Source organism: Prosopis cineraria, unplaced genomic scaffold (genome assembly GCF_029017545.1).
Source record: "Prosopis cineraria cultivar Desert tree isolate PC_DT_omini unplaced genomic scaffold, ASM2901754v1 PC7, whole genome shotgun sequence".
In the NCBI taxonomy this organism is placed as follows: Eukaryota; Viridiplantae; Streptophyta; class Magnoliopsida; order Fabales; family Fabaceae; genus Prosopis; species Prosopis cineraria.
The window spans coordinates 36071050-36098170 of NW_026555338.1; the positions used below are offsets into that span (position 1 = coordinate 36071050).

General features: G+C 33.0%; 2 protein-coding genes across 2 annotated transcripts; both read right to left on the reverse strand.

Moving 5' to 3' along the window:
- Positions 1–7096: 7096 nt before the first annotated feature.
- LOC129316296 (mitogen-activated protein kinase kinase kinase 18-like) lies at positions 7097–8441 on the reverse strand. The gene is given in 3 exon segments (XM_054960641.1): positions 7097–8032; positions 8035–8235; positions 8238–8441. Coding segments are annotated over 3 exon segments (1176 nt in total). The 5' UTR covers positions 8302–8441; the 3' UTR covers positions 7097–7121.
- Positions 8442–16614: 8173 nt separating this feature from the next.
- LOC129314859 (probable WRKY transcription factor 31) lies at positions 16615–19008 on the reverse strand. The gene is made up of 5 exons (XM_054958343.1): positions 18537–19008; positions 18319–18414; positions 17724–18230; positions 17506–17619; positions 16615–17403 (listed from the first exon to the last, which is right to left on the reverse strand). Exons 1-5 carry the CDS (start codon positions 18912–18914, stop codon positions 16747–16749), a joined length of 1752 nt encoding a protein of 583 aa, XP_054814318.1. The 5' UTR covers positions 18915–19008; the 3' UTR covers positions 16615–16746.
- Positions 19009–27121: the final 8113 nt, after the last annotated feature.

Genomic DNA, 27121 nt, shown 5'->3' on the forward strand with positions numbered 1-27121 from the left:
TCACCTGCTACTAATGGATCAAGAGAGTAGAAAACCTTAAAGATAGAAGACTCTAATTTTTTGAGTCTTGCATTTTTGCTGTACCATTAATGCAGAAAATTGCTTCAATAAAGCTTATATTTCATCTAGTAGAACTTATTCCTCAATTGCAAGTCCTTTATTAGAGTTCTCACAATAAGAGCACCAAAATGTCATACTCAATCACAAGCAACAATATAACAACAATTGATGGTGCAAATGGATACTGATATTCATAAAAGCCAAGGAAAATGAGTATACTGATAATAAAAGTTTTAAGAGTTTAGTACGATAAGAACAGTCACAAAATAGTAGAAAGGAGAAATGCAAAAGTTTTACCTAAAAAGAGAGAGAATATCATAAGGAAAGCACAATCCTTAATTCATCCACATCATGTTTCTATAGACCCTTTTCCTTATATATCAATCTCTAATGATCGATTGCATCTTTCATGTAGCGTTCCTCACTCGCATGCTTCTTATCCATCCCTTGGGCTTATTGCCTCTTGGCCCATTACAGTTATTAGATTTGCAATGCCTTCCTTATTGGGCTCATCTCTATGAGTAACCATGACATAAGTTTGATGATTTCTCTAACCTGCTCTTCTTCTTCTCGCTTTTCCTCTTTACGTGCTTGGTAAGATGTTACTATTTGTTCAAAATATATTTATTATTATTTTATATGTTTTTTCATACTAATTAGGTGGGCTTTTATTGATATCAAGTTTTAAGGCTTGTGCTATTTAAGAGGGCAATGAAGAAGTTCAGTGTGGCATGGTAGGCCTATTCTTCCCTTTAATGGCCTTGGCATTAGCCTCAACATAGTACATGCATGAGGTTAAGGGGGTCATAGCCCATGTATTGATGTTGATGCTATCTTTAGTCTCTATTGAAATCTCTCATCTTAATGGTCATTATTGTTGTCCACTCTCATAGGCCTTTACCTCATTTTAACACACCCCAGAGCAACCGTGCAGCCACATCTTTGAGTATTGACTTGAATGAATCCCCTCATGCATCTTTTGTAACACAAAGTTCATAAATTGCACTCTAGATTTTGGGTTATCTAATTATGTTAAATTCAACTTAATGTATTAGACTAGATCATAACTGTAAATTGATTACCTAAAGCCTGTATATATCATCTCCTCATTTCCCCTTCTTTCACCAAAATTATTATAATTTCCTAAAGATAATGATTACTTATGCCAAAGATGGTGTTCTTTCCTAGCTTCCTTTTCTTATTCCTCTCATTCTTTTATTACCAAAAATTTTGATGAGTTTAAAGCTTAGATGTTAAAAAAATAAGTTACACATTGCTTGATTACTATTTTAGAACTACACCTTTATAAAATATGAGATGGGTTATTACGAATTGGATCAACTTGATGGCATTATTATTTACATACATACATATGACATTCAGTGTTATTGAATTGGATTGGAATATTGTTAACTAATTGAAGAAAAAAAAATCCCTCAACATGACTTTTTCTATTTAAAATTAAGGTTCAAAATCTTTTTTAAAAGAAAATCGAATCCATTCTATTTAACTCAACCTCCATTTAACTTAACTTTGTATATGTTTTCCAAAGTTATATTCTTTTGATTTATTTATCAATTTTTTAAACAACACAAAATATATTTGACTAATTACTTTAATAATAGATTTTGGACTAAAGAGTAAAACTAACTTGAAACTTTTTCTTCAGGATGCTTGATATTTTAAACTTTTTTTATAGCAATGTCACCTTAAAAGTTTTCAAAATAATGCAATATTGCCTTGCCGTTAAATCAGATAGATGTTGACTTTTAAAATAAAGTCTAACCAAAGTTATTTTACTATTTTGACCCTCCTTCCTTCTTCTTATATGTTGGCAATGCCTTAGGGTTTCCTGGTACTCTCTCACTTCATCAAAATGATTTTGCTTCATGATTCCAACGTGGCAAAATTGGATAGCCTCTCAATTGGAATAAATAATGTAATGGGTGGCGTCCTAAATTAGGACTTAAATCATCACACTAACTATAGTTAATCAAGAACTAACATAGAATAATTATCCTAAACAAATCTTTAATATGTATTTTCACAAACTATATAAAATCAAGGGATCCCAAGTCTTTAAAATATTTCAAGAACTCATATTATTCAATTAAATATATGCAGAAGCATGATTAAAGAAACAAATCTCAACACGGGAGAAAAACTTCTCCTTTTATTTTCTCTCTGTGCCTTACTCCACATAATATGTATATTTACCAACATAACACTTAGTCACTCAAACCCTTCTATAACTGGCAGTGGGAAGCTAAGGTCTCAATCATATTTATCACAATAACTATTATCTAGTCATCATACTCTATGTATTATTTATTTATCAATAGCTCATTATATGCATGAATTTTTGTTTTCATATATATATATATATATATATGATTAATATCAACCACTCACCTTGAACAACAAAATATAAGGGGAGGCCATAACAATATTCAAATTCTCAAATCATGCATATAATAACTCTTTCTACTTGCACAAATATTTTAGCCTATTAATATAAACACAAGCACCAAATTACATACTCAAGGGCTTAAAATATATTTTCACCCAACACAAAATCTATAATGCAAGTGAATCAAGAATATATTATCCTAATTAGCAATATTATAAACTAAATACACATATAAAAATAAAAAGAAAAAGGCCTTCAAAGTGATTATTATCACTTGGTCTAATGCTCCTTTTCTCTATTTTTCTGAAATGAGCTAACTTCTGTAATACATTAAAAGATAAGGGTGAGTACAACCACTCAGTAACCAAAGTATATCTAAGTTATGTAAATGCATGACAATTAATCATGAATGCAAGTAGCTGATAAATTTATCTAAATAACCATGCAAACAATCATATCAAGAACAAGTTAATCACATTAATATCTAATTCATGTGAATAATCTCAATAATAACGTCAAGTACAAAATTGGCTTGATTGTCCACAAGTACTGAGTATTCGTACAAGATTGGCATAAATGATCACATATACATTATTTACATATTTATCACATGTTCTCATTTCTACAATTACAACTATAGTCTCAAATATAGCCATCAATCACTTAAATGACATGATAATAATCATATGCATAATCAATCTCTTTCTTAGGTCCCCCTCTTTCTTCTAACATGAAATCCGTGGGCCAATAGTCAAAAAGGGATTGTCCATGTGATGAAATTATCCAAGGCCTTAATCATATCGTAAGGGACTACTGGGCCAGAGTTACCTTATTCACTTATGAATACAGTTTCTCGCAAATCACACACTATAAGGTGTCATACTCAAGATTAGTTCTACCTAAAACTTCAGGTAGACCAATAGAGTTAAGTTCCTTAATAGAAACAATACTACAGTACTTTACAAGGCAAGTGGCGGCTATAACTCCTAGGATTATTGGTTAATAGCCAGGTATCATATGAATTTTGCACAACCTCTAGCTCCTTAACTAAGGCGAACTCCTGCTATATGATCATGCTCATGAGAAAATACATTTCAAAAACTTTATATATATATATATATATATAATTCACAATTATCTCACATGCTCATCAACTTTCTTGCTCAACAAGCATCAAGAATCATGATATTTCAATCATGCCACTTACATCAATTTTTATATTATCACATAAATTACATTAGCATCATATAAAACTCAACATGCTCATATACAATTCATCACTATGCATAATCCACAATTTATAATCAAGAGTATGCACATCATCATCAATCATCAATCTCATTACTCACACCAAGTCACAATTAACTTGGTCATAAATCATAGAGTCTCAACAAAGTCACATATGTATTACAAACAACCATTTCAAAATTTATATATATATATATATATATATGTTTTTTTGTTTCACCAACATAAACAATTAATTAACACATAAATGTATAAAATATATTTCTTCGTGGTTACCTCAACCTTTGAGAGGTCAAAGGTTACCCTTTAAATTACAACACTGTCAAAGTTTTTCAAAATTTGATCGGTGCTTAATAACAATTAATATACATTTAAATCACATCATAATGTGTCAATAATATTATTAATATAATTTTCATTCATATTCCATCACTTAGGTATTTATTTTATTTTGTTTCATTTTTTAAAACCTTAATCTTAGTTTTTTGAGTTCTAAAATTTAATTTCATATATTTGAACCTATCTACTTAGTTAATGACCTCCTTCACAATAATTTTATTGAAATTTGACTAAAATTATCATCCAAATAATTTTTTAATATCAAAATTTCTCTTTTTATTTCAAAAATTTACACTAAAATATTTAAAAATTGCAAACTTAGTCTCAAGCTTAGAATTATTATTCTATAGCCATAATAATTTATTTCTCATCTCAAATAATTATTTAGATATTAATAAATTAATTTATATCTTTATATTTAACCAAAAATCTATCCAAAAAGGTCTAGGGTTTAACCCAAAAGCCTCAAATTTAAATTTTATCAATAAAATAATATTTTAAAATATTTATTATGCTATCAATAACTTTAATAATCAAATTTATTCATCAAATATTCATCTCTCTTTCAAACTCTAAATTTTAAAATCTCAAAATCTGAAACTCAATAAAAAATATAATTAAAAAAATATTTAAAATATTTATTTAATTTTAAAATACTTAAAATCTTATTTAAAATATTTTATTAGGAGCCTTGAATCAACTGCCTCTCACCGTATCGCGCAAGAGCTCTGTTTCGTGCTTCTCTGTACGCGCCCAAGAAAGAGGAAATGAAAATCAAGGAAGGGAAATGAATGATGCGTATGTTGCTTCTTTTTTTTCAATTTTAAAAAAATATGTGGGTCCCACGGGTTTTGCTCCTTTAGATGTTGGTCGCAAGGAAATTTGCCCGAGGCCTACAATTTACAAATAAGTCCAAAAGGAGTGAGAAAATTTCCACTTTGACATAATCAGGTGGAACGTCATGAACTATGCCACTGGCTGCTACAATCCTTGAAGCTGAAGAAAAGAATGGGAGTTAAAAGATGCCTGATAAGTTGATACTTCATCCGAGTACATTTTATGACGTGTTTTATCTATTTTTTTTTTTCTATCGAGCAAGTGAAAATTAAGGACCCAGATAAATAATTCTCTTTTTGGTCAAAAAGAACCCCAAACATATATGATAGAGCCTCTCTCTGTAGAATGTCGATAATGCGCGGGCCGCACTGAAAAACAGAAAGCTCCCCCTCATCCTGACGTAAGCCTCAGAATAGAGCTTAGTTTGATGACATTAACACACATCATCCTGCCTTGCCTGTGGATTCTTTTTCTCAACAAAGAGCTATCCTTTTCTTTGTCTAAAGGATCAAATTTTATCAAAACAGATTTACAGCGACGAATGGCTCGCTGATGAGGATGCTTTGACAGAAAGTAAAGGAATCACGATGTGCCAAAATACAACATAGAGATGAGTAAAGATGATGCCAAGTTACATGCATATGATTTTCTTGATGAAAACTTTGGACCTTTCATTTTTTAGATTTGTGATATCTGCGAACCTGCATTTTTTTAGCCTAGAGAGCATTCAAAGACTAAAAAAGGTTAATCTTGTGTCCAAAGTAAAAACACGTCAAGCTCGACCCACATGTTCTGAAATTTTCCGGCAAAGTTTAATTTGATTCTCTCGAAAATGCGACATTAAGCTTTAGCCGCAATCACCAACGCTTTATCCAAACTAAATATACAATATGATAATATGATATGGAATTTCACTTCATCGACAACAAACCAATTTAAAAAAAAAAAAAATCTACGGCTGGTTGACTGTCTTTTATAACTTCAAGAATTCAACGAGACTCGCAAAAGTGGATTCCAACCGTTCTTCTCCAGTCCACTCTTATCTCCTTGTGGTTCAAAGCTCTTGTCTTTTACTTTCTTCTCCATTGCGTGACCTTTCTAAGGAGGCAGCGGCATTTAGACAAATTGGATTCCACTGAACCAAAAGTTCATTTCCCATTTCGATGATATTGGACTATATATGGAATCAGAATTACCACTAAGGGCGAATTCAAATATAACTCGAGATCTTGTGTCGATGTGCTTAAAAGTGGATAGACAAGACACTGGTTCTGTCTTCTGAGGCCCAAATAGCGCAGATGCTTTAGAAGTAGTGCATCACAATAATATGCCCTAGTAGAGGCTTTTGAAAAAGATTGTGGATAGGTTTCGACTCCGCGAGTGGAAGCTTTGTAATAAATTAACCCATTCGAATTTTGGGAGGTCTAAGTGCCTTCTTTGACCAAATTTCTTCATAATTTTCAAGATGGTTAACTAATATATTTCTTCCTTAACCGTACAAGATTTAACTATGAGTAGTATTTGGGTGAATCGAGATCTAAATGCTTTCATTTGGTACCCTAACATTGTGGGGGTTGACCAAATTTTGCGAATATCGGCTGTGTTTGGCATAATAAATTGGCAGGAAACCACCAAACGTAATATCTGCTGCATATTCCCTCGGCTTTCAAAACTACCATGCTTTTCTGTTCTCTTTCCTTCATTTATTTCAATTTGAAGTTGGTACGGGACGGTAGAATTCATGAGTAGATTCACCCTATAGCTTAACGGATTTTGGGATTTTAATTATAAACCTACCATTGGAAGATAGATTGAGTCCTGGCAAAGGAAAAAGACAAGCAGAGCCATCCAGCAGAGGAAAGTGAGGGACATTGCACAAGAAGGTCCCACCTTTGGTTCCCTTTGGGTTCATAGGAATTAGGAATCAACCAATACGAATAAAGAAGAGAGGTTGGGGGGTTAAATTTTGAGATAACCACTCGAAACCTGTACGCTTGTTCTGAGGCTTTTTGTTTTGTTCTGATTCTACTTTTTCAACCAGCTAAAAAGCTTGAATTTTGAAAGAGCTCAATGCATTAAAAGTTCTAACCCATCAAACATAACTGCGTTTCGGCCTGCGGTTGAGAAAGATCGCACCACATTAACTAGGGAACTTGTAGCTAGAAGGTGAAATAACTTGATTGACAGAGCCAGAGAGGTAAATGGAGTATTGAATCATGGAATTGAATTATAAAAAAATTGACACTGGATGGATCGGCACTTTATCAATGCCTCTCTCAAAAATGATACTACTTGTTATAATACTCACATCCCTACATTCGTAATCATCCCAAAAACAATCGCTAATGCTACTACTAATATTGCTTTTCTCTGACTCTTCCAAATTATTGCTGGTCGATGCTTCGACTCCTCCTTCATTCCCCATCGTAGCGATCCAATTCTCATCTTCTATCCAATTGGGTTCCCCTGAACCCACAGCTAACCGTCTGATTCTACCAGCTGGCGAATTTTCGAAACTTGTGTGACTATGGACTAGATTGCCCACACTATCTGATTCTTCCACACAACTCCAAAAGCCTTGTTCCAGAATACTTGTTGGAGAACTTGAATTAGATTCGTGGATTTGCTTAGAATTGGAATTCAATTCCTCCAGAAATGGATGCTTCAGTAGTTGACTTGCCGTCCATCTCTCTTTCGGATTCCTCCTTAAGCACTTTCCCAAGAAATCCTTTGCTTCCTCTGATAGAAAACCCGGAATCTCCGGCACCTCACCGGAATATGCTATCCGGTAAAGAACTGAAACGGGGTCTCCTACGTTAGGCCATGGGGAAAGCCCAGAAACCACTTCAATGACGGTGCACCCAAGTGCCCAAATGTCAGAAGGACACCCCTGTTCTTCGCCTCGCGCCACCTCCGGCGCCATAAACATCGGCGTCCCACTCATGGGCGCTGCCGTCTCCCACCGCTTAGCACATCCAAAGTCTGCAATTTTGGCTCCACCTTCGCCAATTAAGATATTGGTACCCTTAATGTCACAATGTACCAACCCTTTTGAATGCAGATACTCTAGCCCCTGCGCAACTTGCCGGATGTAGCGGGCGATCATTGGCTCGTCGAGGCGGCCACCCTGCGGCGAGTCGCTTGAAGAAGCGTTCCAAGAGGCATATACTCCATGAAAAGATTGTAGAAGACCTTGCTGTTCTCCTTCGTGATGTCACACCCTTTATAGCTAACTATATAAGGAGAAGACAAGGAAGAGAGAATTCTCTGCTCTCTCTGTAACAATTCCGAGCAAGAAAGCTCCGACGACTTGACAGCGAAGAAGGCTTCGCCATACTGGGAGAGGAAGCCAGGGAGACGGTGGCCGATGAGCCATGGCCTAGGATGCTGCCTCTACTCCAGTTCATATTGTAAAAGGAAAAGGACTCTGCTTCGAAATGCAGGGTCTAACTTTGTGATGGACGGCTTTATATAATACGGAGGCACTCTGGGGGTAGTTTTAAAAAGGTTCGTTTTATTCAGGCCAGAAAAAGGGTTTCGTTTTATTGGTTGATAACTTTGTTGGCTCTCTCTCTCTCTCTTTCTCTCTCTCTCTAGAGCTGACTATTCCTTCAACCAAGACGTCAAAATTTGGATGGAATTACGTTAGTGTGGGAAGTGGCATGTGGGCAAATTAAGTACACGCTATACGGAGAATTGAATTCAAGTTTATAATTTTGTCTAGGAGAGTGCAAAAAGTAGATAGAATTGCATTAGATTATAATAGGTTTGGTGGCATGTGAAGGGAGAGGTTGGAGTTTGGATGAGGTTTGATCAGAGGGACAATCAAGACTATAGGTTCCATATTTTGTATCATAGTTAGCTAAACTTTGAAAATCGTTTTGTGGGTTTTTAAAAGTAAAGGTGAATGGGGAGGGTTGAACCACCGAAACAGTTGAATTTGAGTATCTTTTTTCAGGTTCTATGGTGGAAGTTTTAATTTTATAATGCTATAAATAAAAAATCGATCGTGTTTAAGAATGGTTAAAGTCAAACGACGCCGGTAATTTGTTAGAAGTCAAAAGCCCGAATGATAAACTGGCCACGTTATTGTGTTTGGGTTCTGGTCTTTCTTTCTTTTTATTTTCATCCAGTTGGTGTCCCAATTATAATATATTGACACGGACTTGATGAAGCTTCATCAATTTGTGGTCTCATCACGTAGTGTCATTGGTGAAATGTACTTTGGCTTTAATTTCAGCGTAGTCCTAATGCGGGAATGGACATTTTCGGCAGGGAAATAGAAATTTAGAAGACTTGCAAAAGTCAAAAACTATGGGAGAAGAGACTGGTGATTGAGAAGTGCATGTTGGAATCCTTCGATTTTTTTTTTTTGTATTGGTCAACTTAAAGACTTGCAAAATTGTGACTTTCGAACCATCCATGTGTGACTATAATCGGATCATAAGTTCGCTGCGCACTACTTCAACTCATCAGGGGGCTGGTGGTCGTTGACGCTAAAAATTGGATTCTAAATACAAAAGCGAGCAGTAATAGAACTGTTCTATTGAAAAAATAGTGATTGGGAGCGCCCAAAAAAAAATTATTATAAAAAGATGTTTAAATGCAATATAAACAGAATCGATTAAAATTTTGAAAGTATGGTAAAGTTTGCGCGGGTGGCTAAAACTAACTTGATTTATTTATCTACGTTGACATGAAGAATTCATTCCCGGTTTGTAAAATAGTGGTTGCTTCATAATGTTCGCTTCTAGAAAGGTAGCAAAGGCGGATTGAGTTTGAATATAACTATTCCAAAAAAAAGAAAAAAAAAAGGACAAAAACCAAACCCGTTGAATCCGGGAGTATTATGTACCAAGTGAAGTAATAATGATAATAGGAAGAGTGGGGGGCACTTTCAAGTTTCAAGCAGCCCTCACAACATTTCGTATCTTTCAGGCCCAGAGGACATGCTCCATTTAAGTTTGAAACTAGGCAAGCTGTTGAAGCACCAGGGAGCGATTGATTGGGTGGTTTGGGAATCGCTGAATGAGATATTCTGAGGTTTCGCTTAATATGAAACCATCCAAATGAGAAAAGTGTCATTTCAAGACCAAGAACATCAATCATTGCGGGGTGGGTATTGTTTGACGTTCATCACTCTTTTCTCTCCCAACCAAATTTTTGCTTGCCAGCGTTGGGAACCCGGGCGTCCGAATCGTGAAAGTAACGTTATTCTCCAAACTTAATTTATAATTAAAACGTTAACAATAAGCACGCCCTAGCTAATCAAATATATATTCTTAATGCCCCCTATATAACTAACTCCCAATTAAGGACCTCATAAAAGGAGGTTGGGTGGTGTGATGTTGAAGATAAGCCATAAGAAAAAGAGCAGAGCAAAAGAATAGCGTAGAATACAAGATTGGTAGAAAATTATGCCCTACGTGTATTTCACCATGCTAGACAGTTATTTTCCCTTTTTTAATTAAGAAAAGTAAGAGTAAAAATTGTTAAAAATTATACCTAGAGTCAATCATTGTACTATAAACATTATTATTTAATGAATTTCTCTTTTATTATCATATTAATTGCATGTTCACTATGATAATTGTATTCTTAAATAAACTATAATAATTGTCCTATTTTTGGTAAGTCATCTATGAGGGAGTATTGATGAAATAAGACTAGTATAATTTTAATTAATTATAAAAATATAAATCAAAGTTGTAGACACTTAAAAGGGTATAAGGTGCTGGATCGACCTGTGATAAGAGTTGCATGGTACAAGTTATAAGCTTATTTCATATATAATTATGTTACTAAACCTTTTGACCTGAAATCATCATGAATTATCCTAAAAAGAAAAGGAACGTCTAACTGAGGCAGAAAATCAAATCTTTAAAGTTTCTGCACGCATAAACATTAGATATTGAAAGCGTTAGCATGTTGTTCATGTTGGTAAGCTATTCATGTGAATATCGATAGAGGAAACAAATCTGTGTTATTAGTTCCTCAGGTTTAAAGGAAATTAAAAAATTTGACATTTAAAAGATAACTCTTATATCTATTTTAATTTAAAAAAATTCAATCAATCTACAATCACAATTGAAATTTTAATTTTTAATTTTTTTGATGCGCCTCTTTATCTAACAAAAATATGTATGATAAAGGGTGAGAATGCTTGGAAGTACAGTGGCGAGCTGTTAGTGTGAAGTAATCATAAAAAGTGAAGGTATTTGTAGATGAAGTGAAGAGGGTGAGGTTTGCTTGGGTTAGTTGAGGGGAAACGCTTAAAAGGGGCAAGAGTGGCGTGGCTTGAAAGTTATGGTACGCATAGTGCGGCTGCTAATGATCAAGATTGAAGAGACTCAAGGCCTTTAATTTGATCACACGCCAGTCACGTGGTCCTGATTATACTCTTGCCTCTCCTCTTTTTAAAATAAAATAAAAAAAACAATTGTCATATACGTACGTACGTTCACGCGGGAGTGACAAACGAACGCGGGTGGGGGTAACACGTGTGAATTGCGAGAGTATATATAAAGAGCACGTTTATTACGCGGGGCCATCATTTCGCTGTCCCTAACAACATTTAAAAGTTACGTGTGGACATTGGTGCCTCCACGTCCTCACTTTCCATGCGTTTGGTGCCCTCCTAGTCTCCTATTAAAATATTACCACCAGGGCCTCCGGTGCCATCTTTTGTTTTTTCCCAAACAGTTGCATTATTTATTTCCTTCCTGTATAAAAACTAGTGGATTTTTTTTTTTTTTATCATGCTTCTCTTTTCAGCGGAATATACTTTCATTTTATTCTTCATCTGCACGTGTACGTTCGTTTCTTGTCTTTGATTGTTATAGCTTTGGCCCGAATAATTATTTGGATAAAATTTAATATATTTTTCTTTAATTAATTACACCATTTTTTTTAACATACAATGTGTGATGGTCGAATATATTTTCATCTCCTCACTATATATATATATATATTTACATGTTGAAGATTGATTTAAACCATTTTATCAGGTCCAAAAGTCAAGGAAAGTCGACGTTGATCTATCTTCAATATCACTTAGTCAAATTGTATCATGATGTTGATGTTGCTTGGAATTAATAAGATTCCGAGAATACACACACATGTATAACATGCATAGAATCATTCTTCTTCTTCAGAAGGAAAACACAAAATCTTGAGAGTCCCTGGGTTGGGAAGAAAAAATAATATTTCTCATTTTTAAATTATAAGACACTTTTAAATAAAATTTTACATATCAATAAACCTCATTAAATACACTTAACAACTTTATCTTTTCAAAATAAAAATATAAACTTTTAAAAATACTCATAATTTAATATATTAAAAAAAGAAGTGATGAAAATTAATTATAAAAAGAGAAAAAATAATATTAAAATTAGTGTATTTAATAAAACTCTAATCTACTCAAAGTATCTTATATTTTAAAATAAATTTATTTTAAAGTATCCTATAATTTAAAATGGAGGTAATAATAAATCTTCAATTGTCTGCTATGAGAAGCCACGAGGGGCTTATAGCTTTATGAAATTGGTTAAAATCAAATTTCCATGTGGTTTTTCCTGTACGTTAACTTGTGAGTAAATATCATGAAAGTGTATGCGCTGTACGCAGGTCTTACATGTTAGTCCAATCCCTAAATTTGGAAATTGGTAAGAGACACTAAACGTAGGAACAGACCAAGGTTATGACCTGCAAAATAAATATAAAATCCTTTAATTCAGATAATATATTATTCGCATTACATTGCATCTCTTTTCCATTTTATTATGAGAGATCGTACTTTGCATTCTGATTTCTAAATCATTCACCCATTTGATCGATAAAAACAAGAAACAAGAATACAAGGGGAAAACATTAACTTATCTTCCAGTTCAAATTAAAGGAAACAGAGTAGAGATTGCCATTGGATGGTCACAATGTCGCCTTTTTTATTTTTAAAATTATTATCATTATTAGATTTTGATGGGTGCTTTTAACGTGCAAAAAGTAAAACAGCGGTACTTTGTTTTGATTTGGGTGGCCCAAAATATGATGGGCTTGATTAGCCGACAGAGTTTGAATTAATAGTTACACGATACGTTTTTGTAATTCGCCGTGACAGACCGTAGATGTAGTCACTGCAATATACCAATATCTATTTTTTTTTCTTTTAAAATAAAAAGTAAATAACTAAACTGCAATATCTTAAAAAAAAACAAATTATTATGATTATAATTGCTTAGGAAAAGCAAAAGCAAAAGCAAAATTCATTCTTTTGTCACTTCATGAATGGACCTTAAATGGTCCTAAACAACAGTATCTCCTCGCACATATGCATAAATAATTGGGAGAATGGCATCAAGGGTCTCTAAAAAACACATAATTGTAATTTGGGCTTGAAAAAGTCTGACATTACACTATAGGTCTTGGGACCCTTATTGTAATTTTTCTTAAAATTAAAAATATATTTTTACCTTTTATTTGACTTGAATTCAGAAAATTTGCACGAAATCATACACAAGACAGCATCCATTATGTACAAGACAGTGTTCATATATGCTCAACTCAAAGATCATGCCTTTTTAGTATTTCAGTAGCCTAAACCCAACAAAATGGACAACTTAGGCATATTATGCATAACGCAACATCCACTGTGTACAAAACAATGCTCACATATGTTCAATTCAAATTTCATGCTTTTCCAGTATTTCAATAGCCTAGGCTCAACAAAATGAACAACTTAGGTAGATCATGCACAACATAACATTCACTATACATAAGACAATGCTTACATATGCTCATGCCTTTCCAGTATTAAAAAGAACAATTACATTATATATGAATAATTTTATGTTAATACTGGCCTTGCTACTAAAACAAGTACCCATATGAATTTTGATATGATATTTCAAGTCTAATACATATAAAAAGTTAGCAATTATATTCAAAATATCTAACAGTTACTTCTCTAGATACAGACAAAAAATATTTGTGATTTTTAATTATCCAAAAAATATTACTTGAGAATGTTTTAATATACATAATTATAGTTGCCTATATACACTAAAAAAGTATAATATAACTACTTATGCTAGGTTAGGATTCTTGCATGTCTTACAACTATGTTCAACCACTTCATATCTTGAACAATAATAAATCTTCTTATATTAAAATTGAGATTCTATTTTCCTTATTTGTGGCCTCCCAAGAAGACGGCTGGTTAAAGGCAATTACAAAAAAGTTTGTGATAAGTTATCTATCAATGTTGCTATATTGGTGGGCTAAGCTTAACAAAATGCATAAGTAAGCAAATAATATACAATACAATATCAATTATACACAACACAAGGTTCATATATTCTCAACTAAAAGTTCATATAATTTTAGTTTATCAATAGGCTAGGCTTAATAAAATATTCGAGTTAGGCAATCTACTATATACAACACAAAATCCATCATACATAACACAAGGTTCATATATTCTCACTTGAAAGTCCACATGATTTCAGTTTATCAGTAGGTTACACTTAACAAAATTCTCAAGTTAGGCAAATAATATACAACACAATATTTACTATATATAACACAAGGTTCATGTATTCTCAATTGAAAGTCCATATGATTTCAATTTATCATTAGACTAAACTTAACAAAATGCACAACTTAACATTTAACAACAATAACTCCAAGTTAGTTTTTGCAGAACAAATATTTCAACATTTCTATATTAGATTTTCTTTATATTAGGGCATATTTTATTCAATTCACATGTTAAAGTTCAATATGAACAAGTCAACTATCATTATTGTACAACAACTAATCCATTCTAAAACTTTCACGACCAACTTAATGGTTCAACAACTTTTAGCTTATATTAGTAGTAAGATCACAACTAAAATTCCAACCAAAGGCTTTCCCATCTAATTAAATATTTAGTTAAAATCCAACTATTTTGGATAATCCTTTCATTAATTATATGGGGCTAAAAGCTAACAAGCTTGTTTCATCACTCTCTACTTGTGGTTCAATGAAGGAAACATGGCCAAGCGAGAAGCAATCAACAGTAACAAATATTAAAAGCCAACAAAATATTACATCACTCTCTGCTTGTGGTTCAACTGTCAGTTCTTTCTTGTTTCAGCATGAAAATGGTGGATATCATCCTTAATCAAAGCTCAATAAATAAATTTTCAATTGAAGCACTGCTTAGAATGGAGGACTTTTGAATTCTATGCACCTTGAAAGTTACTCTTCGCAATTAGAGTTGAGAAACCTTTGCATCTTCCAACGAAGTAGCCTTCCCGCATTTGTCATCAATCCCACAGCTCTCTATTCATTCATTTTCATTTCTTTTTATAAAAGGTAAAATTGTATTTTTGGTGTGAAGAAAAATTGTAATAAAAATCCTAAGACCTACAGTGGAATATCAAATTTTTTCAAATCTAAAATACAATAATGTATTTTTTAGGGTCCTTAATGTGATTCTTCTTAAATAATTTCATATGATGGACTAGCATAGAGACAAAAGGCTCTGAAAGAAATTATTATTATTAGTATTACTTATTAGTCTGTCAGTCACTGTTACTATTGCATATTTCATTTTTTTGGTCAAATATCTTCGCAAACTGATAAGTGGATCAGAAGACAAGATCATCTCACGCCCAGAAAATCGAAACCGAAAAGGTCAAAGCCCAGGCCTCTAAAGCATGTTTTGTTATTCCATTTGTCCACTTGAAAATCCATTTGCAGAAAGAATGACATAGACGGATACTAAATGTCAGCAATTTTCATAATGAGAATTCAAATATTTATTTGCCACGTGGTGAGTAACTATTCTCTTTAACCGAACTCAATCCACATTAGTATAATCGAGATAATTTCACGAGATATAACATTTGGATAGGCACTTCCAGAGATAGTTATTTTAAAATGTGATCCAATATAATCCAACCCAAATATATTGTAGGATGAGTGAAACAAAACCTCAAAAGAAGCTAAGCCACACCACACACATTTACAATATAGATAAACATTGTAAGATATTCATCTATAATTATATCTGGTGAATTAACACATGAAAATTCCATGATATGAAAAGATTTGAGGTATTAACAAAAAGTTTAAAAATAGTACAGGTATTTTATAGAAAACAATTGACTGTATATATCCTACTATCTTTAAAAAAAAAATCTTAAGCATTATCGAAATAGTTTCTTTTTCGTTCGATTACTTCTCGGAAAAAAAAAAAATTTCTTCTCTTCTCTTGATCACACTTCATCGCCATATCCTACTCACGATTATCTCTCGCACCGTCCTCAGAAAATTTAGTGATTTTACTCGAGTCAATCACTTAACATCCTATAGTTTAGATGTTCAATTAAGTTACATAACATATCATAACAACTTGTCCAGTGTTCACCTCCACTGATTGCATTCTTCACGATGGACATGCGGTGAGATGCAACTCCAAAACACTTATTAATTATTTCAATTTGTTTTAGGCTTCCTGTTATGTTCCCTAGCATTATTTTAACCTTTTCTTGCATGAACAAAAAAAAATAACACAACGAAGATAACAAAAAATAATAACTTCTACAATGTCGACCAAAAAAACTCATTATTTCAGTATCATTACAAAATTTGCGCATACTAATAATGCGCTTTCCTTAGTATATAAAATTTTAACTGAAGGAAGAATTCTAATCAAGATGTATCTCTAATTCTTACACCACAAAGTCGGAGGAAAAAGAATGAAAATATTACCCGAACAGTAAATCAAGAAAAAAAAAAAAAAAAGAGGGTGAGGTGGAAGGAACCGATGTTTTGGCCGGACTCGAGTCGCCAATTTTGTCGCTTCAGCTGGAACTATTGTTGTTGCCAGTCGTAATATTGCCACTGTTATTATTAGGCGGAAGATTACCACTATTGTTGCTATTATTGTTCTGCTGAGCACCGCCAATAATGGAAGTGATAGCCGCTGCCAGGGCTGCCGTAAAGTTGGGGTCAGAAGCAATGGCAGCGGTAGCGGCACTCACCGAGTCAGCCAGGTGTAGTGGCTGCGGCGCTGCCTGAGACGATTGGGAAGTGTCAGCATCTTGAGACAGTTGAAGCCCCGAAAACTTTGACTGGTTGTAAAGCGCCTGACCAAATATGTGAGGCAGTAATGAAGCAGAAGAATTGGCCAAGGTGTGAGGCGCGAAAGGGATTTGAAATTGGGTGGGAGTTCTAGGGAAGTGTAAGGGGTTAGGGTTCTGGGTTAAGTCCAATGTAACAGTGGGAAATGGAGCTGAGGCTGAGATAGTAGCCATGCTAGACGAATAAGGAAGCAAAGTCCGTGTGAGAAAATTTTGGTTCATTAAGCCATCCGTACTCGACGATGGTCCTGACAGTAACATTCTTGCAGCTGACGAGGTTGTTTGTGCCATTGCCATCGCTGCCTGAGGCAAAGGATGGTTATGATTCCCTTCGTAGGTTGTGATCAGGATCGTTCTGTCCTCAGCACACCTTTGTACCTGTGTGTATAAGATATTAGAAATCCAATATATTAGCCCCTAAGTCGGCTAACATCCTTATAGTATATGTTACTAGCTAGGGTAAAATATGATGGAAAATACCTGTTTCCTGACTGGACAACCAGCCGCCATGGTGCATCTATAGTAAGCACGAGGACACGGATTTCCTTTAGCCATCTTTTGTCCATATTTTCGCCATTGACATCCATCCGTGATCTAGATGATATTAATTAATAAATATTAATATTAGATTAGTTAATTAAATTATTATTTTGGAATGGAAGGCATGAAATGTTGTAATTAAATACAGCGTGTTCTACCATGGCTGCCTCTGATCGTGTTCGAACAGAAACTCTAGCCTTTCTGATGGTGGCCTCAGCTTGATCAACACTATCTGGAGGAGTGCTGATCTTCGAAATCTTGTCAACAGAGAAAGCTTGGGCTGGGGGGCTATCGTCTCTTCTAATAACCTTACCAAATTCTTTAGCATCACTGATTTGATTCTTTCCCGGGTCAAAATCTTTGGAAACCCCCTGTGCCGGCGGGGGCGATGCACCTCTTGCCAACGTGGAAGAAACAGAAGGTTTATCCACGCTAGCATTAGTGGCAAGTCCAAGATCTATAAACCGTGCGCGTCTTGGCACCAATGCTCCTCCCATTTGTTTCTTTCCTCCTTTGTCGTCGAGTATTTCTTTAGTATTACCGTTCACCATGTTCATATATTGCGTATGCAGCCCACTGTAATTGTCAGTCGCTTCATTGAGCATTTCTCTCAAACGATTGTTTTCATCTTTCATTTGCACAAACTTCACTTTAAGAGCGTCATACTGAACCAGCAAAAGAGACATGTATATGGATGAAAACAATAAATAGATAATTTGAACTGTGAAATGTTGCAAAACTTAATTGTCCTACCTCTTCATGAGGCGTTTTATGTACTGAGGTTGATAAACCATCTTGTAGTGCAGAATGATTACTACCAATATTAGTAGTAAGAAGATTTAAGCCAGTCTAAAAGTAAATAGGAGAAGTTCATAAGCATATAATAGCAAGAGCGATAATTAAGGAAGATCATATCATATAGAAATGATTTGATAAAGGAAAATTTGCCGATCGAGGGGACAATTACTTACATTGATATTAAAGGGCAAGAGCCGCGGAGGGGATAAGAAATCAAGTTTGGGAAGGGCGGAGGCGGCGGAGGAGGAGGAGGAGAACTTGTCGTCCTTGTTGGAGAAGAAATCCATTTCGTCGATGTGGGCTCTAAGGTCGTCAGGATGAAGAGAGGGTTCAGTTTCGTGATCGGCGGGAGATTCGTGGTGGGAATAATTGAGGTTCACCCGCAAGGGAGACCTCTTGCCGCCATCCATGGGATCTCTGACGAGAATCGACTTATTGGTGAGGTTGGTGGAGTAATCTTCAGGGAAAGAGTTTAACACGAAGGGCTCGTCGAGGAAGAAGCTGCTCCCAAGTGGATCTGATTCAATGGAGATTCCACCCCCTCGGGCCATCAATATCTATACGGCTCGAGAGAGGATAAAAACACAATGAAGGACTCAGATTGTTGCAAATGATGCAACAGATTCGGCGATAAAAGAGGGGAAAGCTCAGTCGACTTGGGAAGAAGATCGACCCCTATTCAAGTGATGTGTATACTTGGAGAACAGTCCTTTATGTTTGCCTTGTGTGTAACGATCACATGCGTACGATTGGACTCAATTTTTGACTTTTCTTAATTTTAATTTTACCTTACCCATTGATCCCGTATTCTCATCCAAACATAGTCCACACCAGTAAAAATTATCAATACAAATTTTTTACAGAGTCAGATGAGGATAACTTTTTAAAACTTTTTTAAGATCGATAAGTAGGATTGTGTAAAAGTCTTTCAATTTTATCTAATTCAATTTAACTTGAGATAATCTAGTTCTATTCGATCTGTATAAACAATGATCCTTTAAGATAAAAAAAATTAAAAAAACTAGATTATTTTTTTAAGTTAGACTGGACAGAAAATTAAACATTTGAACTACTTCATCCAATCTGGTCATATTAATTTATTTAACATAATTATAATTTATTTAATTTTTTACAAATTCTTCAAGTATAATTGATGTTAAGGAGATGATTGTATGAAGATTTATTGAAATTATTTTTAAATTTTTGTTGTAATGTAGTGTTGTTGAAGTTTATTTATTGTTGTTTTTGTTAAAATTATAAATTTAAATTATTTGGACTGTAATTAAAATATTTTTTCTTGTTATTAAAAATTATTATAGATTTATTTTGATTATAAGTATTTTTATCATCTTAATTGTATTTATCAGATTAAAATAGATTATTGCCTCTCATAGAGGGAAAGAAACTAAGTGAATAATGAATTAATAAGATCAGTCTCTCAATCCTATAGATCAAATTCGGTCCTATTAAACTTTGAGTTATCACTGAATATGATCAGATCACGAGCTGTCTAACCTAATTCTTTTCATGAAAGAGATTGAATTTCAGATTAGGTTGAAATCTAATGCCGTTCAATCTTTTGTGCAGCCCCATGGAGAAGTTTTAAATTAAATTATTGATTCTTGAATAATAATCCGTACATTAATATACTTGGAAAATATATCTAGCGAGCTGTTCTTTTATATATAAACATACATGCTCACACGTGTTTTCCCACTCTAGCAATTCACGGAGAAGTTAAATTTTGAGTTTTCATCCTTTAATTATTTTGTCATATAAGATATGTTGATCGCATGAGCAAATTAATCACTAATAGGTCCCCTAAAATTGTTTTAAGTTTTCAATAATTAAATCATTGAAGCTCATGTCTGAGCGATGCTTCGAGAAAAATCCTTGATATAAATGCTGCAACAGTAATTTAAATTAACATATATAAGATCATACAATGTAACATTGATTTCCAGAAATCATTTGGTTACATTCAACACAAAAAACAAATGGTGGGGTTACATAACAATGCTCCCGTGGTTAATGGAAATTATATAATAATCATGAAAAAATAAAAATTTTTTTAAAATAAACATTTCCAGCTTTAATAGTTTTTTTTAAATAAGCGAAACCCGAGGGAAGTTACGATATAGCAGAAAAAATTTATTACTGAGTTAATATGCATAGGTTAATGTCATTTAAATAAATTGACAATTCATGGCTTCGAAAATCACAGGTCTTTTGACTCAGTGGGCCGTCACAAATATATGTTTGAAGGTGAGTTTGTCACGCGTCACGTTGGAGCAATTGGTCTTAAAAAAATAGACAGTGAAATGAGATTTGAGACGAAGTGACATTTGAACAAATTAAATTAAAATTACTAACAGTTATACGGAATGCCATTTATGTCGCGTCAACTAGGTTTTAAAACAATAAACACCGTCCCATAATTTTCTTTTTAAATAACACACGGGCTTCATTTTATTTTATTTTATTGTTTCGATCGGCCGAGCTTTTTTTTTATATAGAAAATAGTAGAAGATTTTTCTATTTAAAAATAGGGTTTTTGATAAAGTGAAAATAGGAAGGATTTTTTAACATTAATTAGATGATCTTATTTTAAAAAAAAAAAGGAAGAAGAAAACGAGGTTGATTTGGTTGACAAGAGTTGGGGGAGGAAAATGATTATTATATTAAGAAACTCATGGAAGATAAGATTCTGCAAAGTTAGAAAATGGATCCAAAAAGATGGGGAAAGGTTCTGAGCTTCTGGCGAAAAGGCAGGATAACCATCGGTCAAAGCTTTTACGATAGAGTGGGGTCCACGGCCAGTCTTCCACGTGTCCCCGTCTTTCTCTGTCTGCCATTTATCTCTCTCTGCTCTCCTCCACTTCTGGCTCCCTCAAATTTAATATATCTATTAACGCAGTACATAGTATACCAGTAAATAAATGTCGTTTTTTTTTTCGCTCATAAATTTGTTGCTATTTACTTATTTACGTCGTATACTGCTTCTTAATTTTGTATAACTATTAACTAACCAATTACCAATACCTTCCTCTCAAACATTTCCGCTTGACGTCCAACAAACAAGAAAAATATAGGTCCCAACGAAATAAAATGACTCTGCCCAAAAACACATTAACAGGGTTGTGTGGGTTTGGGTAAAGGCTGATACGAATACGATTCAACACAACGACTTTCGGGTTTAATATTAATATTAATAATCGTAACTCATGCACTTTGAATTTGTGGTCTTGTTCCACGCTACATTCTCAATCAATCGCTTGCCAGACCTGTCATTTCAATAGCCATGTGTTTCGTTTCTTTATAAATCCGGACATTAATAAATATTTCGGTTAAGGTTGTCCTCGAAATTTTCAATAGATTTTTAGGTGGTTGTTTCTTGTTATGCTTTTTTTGTGGATGAGGTTTCATGCACTTATTTTAAAAAAAATTTCAATTGATGCAACCTACCTTCTTAAGTTTTTTTTTTTTTAGAATTCATTGATTTATTGACTGAAAAATTCTTCTACATTAAAAATATGAATCAAATTTTTAAAAATTTAATCGATTTATGTTAATATATAAGATGATTATTATTGATATATTAAAATTTATTATTAAAAATTTAAAAATTTATAAAGAATTTATTATTAATATATAATGATATATTATTAAAAAATATAATAAATCGGTCATAATATAAAATATAATAAATGTAAAATTATTTACTTAATTTGGTATATAAAAGTTTCTTTTTTTTTGACACAATTTTATTTCAACATTTTTTATTTGGTTCAATATTGCCCCACTATTAACTCCGACCTTGTTAATTATTAGTTTATTGTTAATTTCAATTTAGCAACCTACATGGCAAATTTTATTAAAAAAAGAAAAAAAGACTCAAATCCCATACGTCTTTCATGGAACCAAATTGTCTTCTTTACTTTCCCTTTCCCCTTTCCTTGTCTTCGTTGGCCTTCTTCCTCTTCTTTTTCAATCAATATGGTCAAACCAAATCACCTTCCCCCTTTCTCATCTTCGTCAGCCTTCTCCTCCTCTTCTCCAAATGATCCAGTTGAGCCAAACCATCTTCCCTCTTTCTCGTATTCGTCAGTCTTCTCCTTCCTCCTCTTCTCCAATCAATCAAATTGAACCAAACCCCTTTCTCATCTTTATCAGCCTTCTCCTTCCTCCTCTTCTTCGATCGATCCCATCAATCCAAACCCCCGTTCCCCTTCGTCGCCTTCTCTTTTCTCCTTGTCTGTAGATCAGATCTTCCATCTTGATGAGGCCATTGAGCCTAGAATCCTGTTTGATGTTGAGGCGGTGGAGCCATTGTCTCCGATCCAAGAGGTTGCCATTAAGAGTGGGTGCTTCTTCTGTGGTGAGGGTGAATGAAAAGAACAGTGTAGAGAGAGAATGGTGGTGAGAAAGACTTTTGGGAGGGAACAAACACTCATAGCACAGACCAGAAGTTGACCATGGTTCAAGAATTTCTAGTAAATTTTCATACCCACCTCTCTGATGCCATCGTCACCTATTCGATACCATCGCTCTTCAGCCATCACCATTCACAATCAAACACGCCTTTCTCTATTCTTCGTGAAATCTAAGCCCTAAATTCCACTGTGCATGTCTGATTTTTATGTGTTTATAGAGTTCTGCGTATTCTTTGGTTGGAATGTTATTGTGTTGTGGATTTGGGACTTTTACTGTAGGATTTTTTATATTGAATTATTCTAATTACTGAATTGTTGAAGTGAACCTTTAATAATTGTTGTTTTTAAAATTATCGGCAACCATAAGGGAGATATGCTAGAATCCACGAGAGCTGGAGGGGTTTATCAAAATTTGAGAGTTAGGGGGTTGTGGTGGCGCTGAAATCTAAGAGTTGGAAGATTTGGGTTGGTGTTCATATGTGTGAGTGTGGGTTTCAGAGTTGAAAAAATTGAATTTTAATTAAAAAAAAGAGGTGAATGCCATGTGGTAAGCCAACTTAAAAAAGTTTAAGTCAACTAACGGTCAACAACTTCTTACCATTAGGTGAAGGCAATATTGCACTAATTTAAAAAATATTAATGTGAAATTGTATTGAAAAATACTTTAAAATATAGAATACTCTTGATTAGAAACATTAAAAGCAGATTTATACTTTAATCCTAAATATTTCAATGTGCTTTCTTTATGTTTTGTTGTTGTGTTTCAATAGTGTTTCCCCAATTTATTGAATGTTAATCCTGGCCACTCTCCGTGTAATATAGACTTCGAAGAAAAAATGATTTGTCCCCTCAGCTGCGTGACGCCATTCTGCACATTTCAATGTGAGATATATACATACATGTGGACATACTTGAATAGTTGGATCTCCCATGTTTTGCCTATATCAGCTACTTCCTCTAATCCTTGGAAGTTTGAATTTTTTTTATCTTAAATATAATATGAAATTAGAGTAATTGATGTTTTTTAATCAGTTTTTCCCTTTATTTATTTATTGTCATTTGAATTATTAAACAACAATTTATACTACTACCATTAATTATAAAGGAGGGTAAACTTTAAAAGTTTTATTTTTTTTTCAATTTTAAAGTTATAACTAACATTTTTTATACTCTTTTCAAACCATAATATAAGTCATAATTAATTAATTTACAGTTTATGAATAATATTAGTTAAAATCTTAAATTCTAAAAATGTCAACATTTTTTAAATTTATACCCTCATTAAATACTTTATATAAGAGTTTTGATAATAGTAATTAAAACTTTAATGTATAATTTTTTAAAAAGAATAATAAATGAAGTAAGAGCGTAGTTTTAGAAAGACAAATATAAAAATTATCCAATACCTTTTATTTGGATCAAGTAAGGTTTTTAAAAAATGTCTTTTATTAACTTAGAAGTAAGTATAAAGTTTGTTCAACTTCATCTTACATATTAAGGACGTCCTTACTTCTTTTTTTTTTTTTTTTTGTGGGTGAAATACGTCCTTAATTTATTACTATGCGCAACTCGTGTTGGTCTCTCACAAACACATTGGTTAAACAATATATTAGGTGCTCTCTCAATCTCAAGTACAGTATTAATTGAACGGGATCCCGCGACAAAGTTGTGTGCGTGTGCGTGCGTGTGTGTGTAACACATTAATTCTAAGTCTTGATTTTTTTAAAAAAAACTATATATTTGTTGTTGATTCGAATGTCACATTATGCTTAATTAATTAGTTATGTTATTTATTTTTCTGTTACATTTTTATAAAACATAATCATAGGCACTTAATCAAATATACAATCTATAATTCTATATCATTATTTCAGAATTGTATCCAAATTAAAATAAAATTAAAATAACCTTGAATTACTGTGCAATTTTGTAAAAATTTCTTTATATCCGTAAATAGTTAAATACTGTCTCGATTAAATTTAAAAAGTATTTTATTATATAATAAAATTACAGTACACACTGTAAGATTAATTTTAATTTATGTTAGTTTCATTTTAACATTTCAACATTAACACTAATCTCGATTGATTGTGCTTGTGTGCCATTAAAAAGTCAATCAAAAAAAATTAATAAAAGGAAAAAAAGTTAAAATGAGCCGTCTGGCATGGTATAGTTAAGTTTGCCTTGTAATTAGAAAAATATTAACTACTTTAACTCTACTTTTTATTAAAAAAAAAGTTTTAAAAATTTGCCGAGGGAGTATATATGGAATCTTGTGAAAAATACTTCTTCCTTTCCCAACCAGTATTCGTGGAGAAACCGAGTTGTTGATATTAGTAATTGCGTCAAATTTTACGCACATGCCAACTAGACACGAACATGTTCCACTCCATGTCTTCTTTCACTTTTTGCAATTAATTGACGTTGAAGTCAGAAAATTGGTAGGAGGTGTGATTCATTAGGCTGGATGGCATTTAAAGAGAGGGTTGGTAAGGTAAGGGTATGCAATTAATCCGATGCCAAACGCTCTTAATTTTCCTTTCCTCTTTTTTTGGGACATGAGCAAAACTTTTCTCTTTTGATCAACCCTTTGAACTCCATTGTCCCCAGTCTATTCCACTTCTCTTCACACCAACGAACCCATCCTATAGTCTCCCCTCTCTCACCGCCACTTTTCGTTTCAATTTTTGTTTTCCAAGTCTCTTGCACAATAAAAGACAATTCAATTTAAATTTTCAACACTAGCACACAAAATTGATTAAAATAAAGACATTTAAGAATTTTTATATATGAAATCCAATGGTGCGCTTCATTTATATAGCTAAAATTAGTAATACTTTATAAAATTTGTAAAAGAAACTATTACTTTTTATTTATTTTTTTTATATAAGCATAGTCACATATTTTAATGAATATTTATTATACATTTTTTAAATTGCTCTTCATAATTTACATTAACGAAAAATAATTAATGCCTGTTTATATTGATGAACATAGAGTATTTTAGTTCAATTTTTTTTATTTTCAAATATAATTATTATGGTTAATCGGCTTTCTTAAACTGTGTAATATAATTTTTTTTTCTTATATATAGAAACAAAGGAAGTATCATTTAATTTCTATAATTTACTCACTATACAATGTTTGGCACATATGAAAGTACTATTAGGTTGTTTAAACGTTAGTTGACTTGAATTGATGTGAAAGGTCATATATCAAGTAAAGTTAAATTTAATAATTAATTTATATAATAAAAACAAAGAAATCAATAAACTTGAGCTTTATGATTTTGACAATTGCTCATTTATCCTCTCCATTCTATTTTCCAGGTGGCTTCTCTCCATTTTCAACAAGTGACTAGTGTTTGCACCCTCTTTTTGAGCTTGTAGACTCACATTTAAAAGATATTGTTAGGTTATTTAACTGTGAATAGAATTGAAGAGAATGACATATAAACTTGAGCATTAGAGTTTTGAGTTAATATGTGATATCTTTCTACTATTTTTGTTTATTTGTCCTCTCTCCCATTTCTGCCTTTTGAGCGTATCCTTTTATGAGAAAAAAATTACAAACTCCTAGTACTTATTAATTATCTGATTCAAACAAAAGTCATGCAGTAAAGAACTAATCAATTGAGCTAACACAAATACCTTTTCCCTCAAAATAGAAACGTTTAAGTAAACTGTATGTGCGCATCCAAGTAAGCCAAAACAAGGTTCGGAATGCCACATTAATTAATTTCATCGGTGGAGAAACCTATTCTATACGTCCGAACGACCAAAAGCATTTGAAGGTGGAACCAATAAAGTTCACTGGTCAGTAAAAATTTCAACCACAATTTATAAATTTGTGAATTTAAATCCTATTATTGATGACAATTTCATCAGTTGTTGATTTATAAATATTTTTATAAACACTCTTCAAATTTAAAAACATATTTTAATTTTAATGAGTTTTTGAAATCTAACTTATCTAACTTTTTATAATAAAAAAGTTTTTCACAAATTAACAACAAACTATTTTAATAATAATGCCATCTTCTATTTTAAAAGAAATCCCAAATTCAAACCTCTGACATATTTACGTCACGTCAGTAATCAGAAAAATGTGGATAACTTTTCACCAGAGTAAAATATTTGAGGGAAGCATATTGAAATATTATATTTTTTGAAGAACAGAATATAAAAAGAGCAAATTAAGAGTGAGCCATCAATTTACTCTTATAATGCGAAGTTATCAATGCTTCTGCAACAAAGACGAAACGGCAAACAAGTTTCAGGGGGCATAATTAGGACACAGAACAGACTACAGAGGAAGAAAAAATA

Excerpts from the sequence above, each read along its gene's own strand:
- LOC129314859 (XM_054958343.1), bottom strand. The coding sequence starts at position 18,914 with ATGGCCCGAGGGGGTGGAATCTCCATTGAATCAGATCCACTTGGGAGC. Across the intron at positions 17,620-17,723 it reads CACGATCAGAGGCAGCCATG|ATCACGGATGGATGTCAATG; the intron begins GTAGAACACGCT and ends AATATCATCTAG. Across the intron at positions 17,404-17,505 it reads GTTGTCCAGTCAGGAAACAG|GTACAAAGGTGTGCTGAGGA; the intron begins GTATTTTCCATC and ends TTATACACACAG.